Raw genomic sequence first — 6,204 nt, 5'->3', positions numbered from 1 at the left:
GGCAGGTGGCTCTCCCTTCCCCTCCCGCCCAAGGTTAGGTTTCTATCGAGGTTAGGGTACTGCGGGGAACTATCATGGGAGGCACAGTGGGATGCAATATTGGAATCTCTCTCTTCTGGCCTGTGTCCTCCCTCCATGCCCCCTGCCACTTTCTTGCTGATTCACAGTCAGTTGCCAGCTGGGCAGACGGCACAGAGAATATTTGTGGTGGGAGAGTGAGCTCGGTGTCCCTAGTCATCCCAGGAGCCTCTGTGCTGGCTGAGCAGCACCTGCGAGCGCAGTCCTACCCCCTACCTACACACACCTTCAGGGCCTGCCCACCCACTCCCCGGGGCCCGGCCTCCCAGAGACCTGGCTGGGGACATGGCTGGTGGGAGGAAGTCTGCATCCCACTCATTGACCCCTGAGGCCCTGCTCTGGGGTCCCCATCCCATCACTCATCACTCGAGACCCTCGGAGAAAGCTGGGCTAGGGCTGGGCTCCGCGGCCTGGGGGAGGGGGCCGCGGGGGAGGCTAAGCTGCAGAGGAATGCTGCTGCCCGCTAGGAGGTGCCTGGTATGACCACCCCCTCCCATCCTGGGCGGGGAGGGCTCTGCCTTCTGCAGAGTGGGGGAAGAGGGCACCCACTGGGGGTGCAGGGAGCTGGAGAGAGCGGCCCTTTGAGCAGAGGGACAGAGCTGCTCCTGCGGAGTCCCTTATGTCTAGGTCTGTGTTATTTCCCCTTAGCGTCCTCACGCTGGGGCGGCTAAGCCCTGAACACCCCCTTCCCTAGCCCTGGCCTGAGACTGGAGTCAGGTGGGCAGGGACAGTGTCTTCGGGACTGCCTTCCGTGGGCTGGTCTCAGACTGGGGCGCCGATCCGTCTGCCATTGTCCCGGGTCTGGGAAGAGCTTCCTCGACCCTCCGTCACCCCTAGACAGGATATGATCTCCCCAAGAGGCAGTAAAGGGCACTCACATCCTGCCCCTTGGCCCCAGATCACTGGAATTCACAGAATCAGGATTCTAGAGTTGAGGCGGGCCCACCCCAGTCCTCCTGTCCAGCCCCGCCAAGCAGCATGAGAATAGCATCGATTTCTCAAGTGCCTGCCCCTCACACCGGGCCTGGTGCGAACGCTTCGCTTCCATTATCTTGGCCAGTCCCACACCCGGTGAAGTAGGTATTGTCCTCATTTTGTAGGTGAAGAAACTGAGGCTCAGAGAAGTGATTTGCCCACGGTCACACAGCTAGCGAGTAGCAGAGACTGGGCTTTTTGCTACTTCTCTGTTTGCACACCTCAAATCCCAGGGAGCTCACCCCCTGATGAGGCGGCCCCCTCCACTTGCAGACGGCTCTGTGATGAGATTGTTTCCTCTCCTGGAACACATCTGCCCCTCCTAAGCGCCAGTGCTACTTCTAACTCCATCCTCAGGACCAACCAGGAGCAGCAGGCTGACCCCTCTCTCACGCCTCAGCCCAAGAGATTTAGGGATGAGACCACAGCCCTCGGAGCCTGGGGCTCTTTGAATCTCACATCTTCCAGTTCGTAGATCAAAGGGCAAGCCCCCATGCTGAGCCCTGCCCGCTGGGCTCCCCACCCCTGGGAAGACACTCACACTGGCCCCTCTGCTGTCTCTCTCCCAACCGCCCCACCCCAGGCTGCTGAATGAGAGTGACAAGCGCCCCTTCATTGAGGAGGCAGAGCGGCTCCGGATGCAGCACAAGAAGGACCACCCGGACTACAAGTACCAGCCTCGGAGGCGGAAGAACGGGAAGGCGGCCCAGGGGGAGTCAGAGTGCCCCGGCGGGGAGGCCGAGCAGAGCGGGGCTGCCGCCATCCAGGCTCACTACAAGAGCGCCCACCTGGACCACCGGCACCCAGGAGAGGGCTCCCCGATGTCGGACGGGAACCCTGAACACCCCTCAGGTGAACGCTGGGGGGGAACTGGGGGGGGTTGGGACGTGATGGTAAGCTGTTGGTGGGGGAACCTGGGCAGTGGGGAGAAGCGAAGCCTGGATGGCGTGAGGCCCTGACACTCCGCAGTAGCCCTGGGCCCGGGGAAGGGCTTGCCAGGCTGTGCAGTCACCCCAGCTGGGGTGCTGGGGTGCAGGGGCCCAGAGGGTGCTCAGTGGGGACTCGGGTGCCAGAGGAGGCAGCTGGGCAAGATGACTCTGGCTGATGGAAGGGGGCGGTGCTGCTGAGTGAAGAGGCCAGTTAAGGAGGCCACGGGTTGAGCTTCAACCAGGAGAGGCGGGACAGGATGATTCTGAGAAATGGGAGATCAGACGGAGAAGAGATCATTGCCGTTTTCCCACCTCCCAGTCTGATGGGGGAGACACAGCGTGTGCGGTTGAGCACATACCACGCAAGGGCCAAACATTGTTTCATTCTCATAATATTAACAGGTAACATTAATTGAACATCTACTGTGTGCCAGGCACTGTGCTAACTGCCTTATGTGTATAAACTCACTCAATCATTCTGGACTGGGATGAGGCAGCCACTCTGCCTGGGCTCAGGCCTCAGCTGTGCGGCTTGTTACTCTCATATGAAGGATGAGAAAAGCGAGAGTAACTTGCTACACGGCTGAAGTCTGAGCCCAGGCGCGTTGGCTCCGGAGCCTCTGCGGGCACCACAGCTGCCTCGCTTGTGCCCGTGATGTACAGAGCACCGTGCATGGCTCAGGCCCTCGAGAACTCCACCTGAGCAGAGCTCAGCCTCCAGAAGACATGTCTGAGACCTCCTTTGTGCCAGGCCCAGGAGCAGACAGTCAGGTCTGAGGGAGGAGCCGGGATGAACACACGTGAATGAAGTACAGGAAAAAGCAAGGGCACACAAAGCCACGCAAGACCCAGAGGGAACACGACCCGAGGGATGAGTCACCCACTATCCTTCCAGTCAGGTCTCTCAAAATATCCAGCCACCCACCAGACTCTGGTGAAGGAAGGCTTCTGGAAGGAGGCCATATCTGAGCTGCTCGGTACTGTCTCTGTTTTACTGATAAGGAAACTGGTTAAGAGAAGACAGGGATCTGCCCAGGGTCACACAGTAGGTGACAGAGCCAGGACTGAAACCTATTGTCCAGAGTGCCTGGCCAGTGCAGGACTCAGCATTGTCCTGGTCTGATGGCAGAGGCACAGGCCTCTCTCTCTGATAGGACCCCCAGTCCAGCCACACCTCCCCCAGGCAGGTACTCATCACCCTCTGAGATCCAGGGATGCACGTGTGTGCACACACACACACACACACACACACACACACACACACACACACACACCAGAAGACCCTGGACCATGTACAGAACCACCACCTCAGAATGGAAGTGTGGGCATGGGCTTTTTCTCAGCCTTCAAGGCCCGGCTCCGCTCCTCCCCTCAGTGGGACCTTGGCCAAGTCCCCAGGGCAGGGGGAGCGGCTTGCTCCGCTGGTCTCCCGTGCTCCCCGCATGCCCCATCACCGCAGCACTTCTGAAGCCATGCTCCAGCCGCGTGCGGGTCTCAGATCTCCCCCAGCCCGTGAACTTGTGCGGACGGCGACCCGTATTACTTAGGCTTGTATTCCCTGCTCCTGGCACAGAGCCCCGAAGGGTTTGCTGAATGAATACATGAGTGAGACGACGAACGCAGGCACAGGGCGGGAGGAGGGCAGTTACCTCAGTGCCCTGCTGAACAGGCGGGGGGCAGCAGCCGGAGGAGCAGAGCACAGCGCGGTGTGGCGGGCGCTGGGGGCATGGCCAGTGCGGCTGGCTCAGGGGGAAGGGCTCCCGGAGTGAGGGCCCTTGGGAGGAGGGACGGCCTTCTTGGGGACACATCTCTCTTTGGGGGACAGGGCAGGGCCGGAGGAGGCATAGACAAGCCAGCAAAAGTGAAGCAAAGAATTGGAGAGTCAGTGGAAGGGTGAGGTCGGCAAGGAGAGCAGCCAGCAGCGGCCGAGCGCGCGCGGTGGGGAGCAGGCGAGCTGGGTGCACGGCCAGACCCCACTGGGCTCAGCAGCCAACGAGCAATGGGAGTGGGGAGGGAAGCGACTTCAGCCGATGTCTGGGAAAATGTTCCAATGGGAAAGGCTTTTCAAAAGGAAGCGGGAGTGGGGGTGACAGGGCGTTCTGCTCTGGGTGGGAGGCAGGTTCCATCCCTAAGATTGGGGAATTTCATGAACACTTGAAGACCAACCCAAGACCATTATATAAATAAATGCCACCTCAGGCTGCTCAAACATGTAAAACGTACAAGGTCATGCTGGGGTCGGCCCTCAGCCTCTTGGGGGCATCTTGTGTAAAGGTGAACCACCGGAATCCAGAAGCCTCTGACCTCATGTCCCGCTTCTCGCTGTCCCCCTTCCACCCAGGCCAGAGCCATGGCCCACCCACCCCTCCGACCACCCCAAAGACAGAGCTGCAGTCGGGCAAAGCAGACCCCAAGCGGGATGGGCGCTCCATGGCGGAGGGCGGGAAGCCTCACATCGACTTCGGCAATGTGGACATCGGCGAGATCAGCCACGAGGTAATATCCAACATGGAGACCTTTGATGTGGCTGAGTTGGACCAGTACCTGCCGCCCAATGGGCACCCGGGCCACGTGGGCAGCTACTCGGCTGCTGGCTATGGGCTGGGCAGCGCCCTGGCGGTGGCCAGTGGACACTCTGCCTGGATCTCCAAGCCGCCGGGCGTGGCTCTGCCCACAGTCTCGCCACCTGGCGTGGATGCCAAAGCCCAGGTGAAGACGGAGACCGCGGGGCCCCAGGGGCCCCCGCACTACAGCGACCAGCCGTCCACCTCGCAGATCGCCTACACCTCCCTCAGCCTGCCCCACTATGGCTCCGCCTTCCCCTCCATCTCACGCCCCCAGTTCGACTACTCTGACCATCAGCCCTCGGGACCCTATTACGGCCATTCGGGCCAGGCCTCCGGCCTCTACTCGGCCTTCTCCTACATGGGGCCCTCACAGCGGCCCCTCTACACGGCCATCTCTGACCCCAGCCCCTCAGGGCCCCAGTCCCACAGCCCCACACACTGGGAGCAGCCAGTGTACACGACGCTGTCCCGGCCTTAAAGGGGGCGCTGTCGCCACACCCCTGCCCAGCCCCTCTGGGTAGTGCGCCCCTTCCCCCAGCCCTTGCACCCTGTTCCTTGCCCATCTCAGGCCCGGTGGTGGCTGGGGAGGAGGCTGCAGGGGCTGCAGAGGCTGACGGCTGAGGGAAGGCTTTCTGTCTAGCTCATTGCCTTCGATGACCCCACCCCGTCCTATCCAGGCTCCGGCCCAGGCAAAGCCCTGCACGACTGCTGGGCAGAGGAGAAGGAGGTTGATGATTGCCCCTAGACTGAATGCTGAGGGGCTGCACCTTCCCCCCAGGATGACCCTCGATCCCAGGACCTGAGAAGGACCCACTCGCCCCTCCCCTGGGAAGGGGGAAGCATCCTGGGTCGGGTGGGAATCGGAGGCCTTGCCACTCCTGTGCTCGTTTCCTCTCGTGGAGAATGAGGGGTCTGACATAACCCATGCCACCTGTGCCACGTGCCTAAGATCAAGGCCAACCAGAGACCTGCGTCAGTGCCTAGAGCAGGCTACATCTGCCCCTTGGGGACTAAGGACAGCTTTGAACAGCCTCAGAGCGGGTGAGGGAGGTGAGGGATCAGAGGGCGGTCTCCTCATCCTCCTGAACACAGGAAGGAATTGGCACAGAGGCCCCCAGATCCAGTTCTGTGCCAATAACCTCATTCTTTGTCTAATCAAGAAAGAGGGCCCCCCGGTCCTCCTCCACCACAACCTCCCAGACCTTGAGGCGCATCCCCAGAGGCGAGGAAGGGATTCGGAGACAATTCACAGAGCCTTCCCCTCGGCTCCCCAACTCCCTCTTCCCTCGCCAGGCTCTGTGGCCCCTGCTCTGTCAGCCCCAACTCCTTGGGCTTCCCAGAGAGCTACAGCTTCTCAGGCTCAAACCCTCTGCTCCAGGAGGAGACGCAGGGCCCAGCACCCAGGTTGCTGGCCGCAGGCTGAAGACACTAAACTCCTAATGTGTACATTCCGCCCTGGCCTTTTGCCCTTTGCCTCCCAGTGGTATCTGAATAAAGTATGTAGCGCTCTCTGCCCTATTTTCCTGTTCTGCAGCCCCCACGATCCACATGTAACTCATTATTGCCCCCTTATTTATCTCAGTAGCTCCCTCTCCCCTCTCTCCTCCCCTAGGTTCTCCAGCCCCTATTAACTCTGCATTAAGCATTCCACATAA

At 60.7% G+C, this 6,204-nt stretch overlaps 1 protein-coding gene across 1 annotated transcript in view; it reads left to right on the top strand.

The window, feature by feature from the left end:
• SOX10 (SRY-box 10) overlaps window positions 1–5,164 on the top strand; it is an 8,656-nt gene extending 3,492 nt beyond the window's left edge. The window contains exons 2-3 of the mRNA XM_011387671.1: window positions 1,637–1,905; window positions 4,324–5,164. Coding sequence (XP_011385973.1) covers window positions 1,637–1,905; window positions 4,324–5,027 — 973 coding nt within the window. The 3' untranslated portion in view covers window positions 5,028–5,164. The remainder of the gene's footprint in view (window positions 1–1,636; window positions 1,906–4,323) is intronic.
• Window positions 5,165–6,204: the final 1,040 nt, after the last annotated feature.

Source organism: Pteropus vampyrus, unplaced genomic scaffold, assembly GCF_000151845.1.
Source record: "Pteropus vampyrus isolate Shadow unplaced genomic scaffold, Pvam_2.0 Scaffold16, whole genome shotgun sequence".
Classification (NCBI taxonomy): domain Eukaryota; kingdom Metazoa; phylum Chordata; class Mammalia; order Chiroptera; family Pteropodidae; genus Pteropus; species Pteropus vampyrus.
The sequence above is the reverse complement of the archived record's forward strand: the minus strand, read 5'-3'. Positions and strand labels throughout refer to the sequence as shown.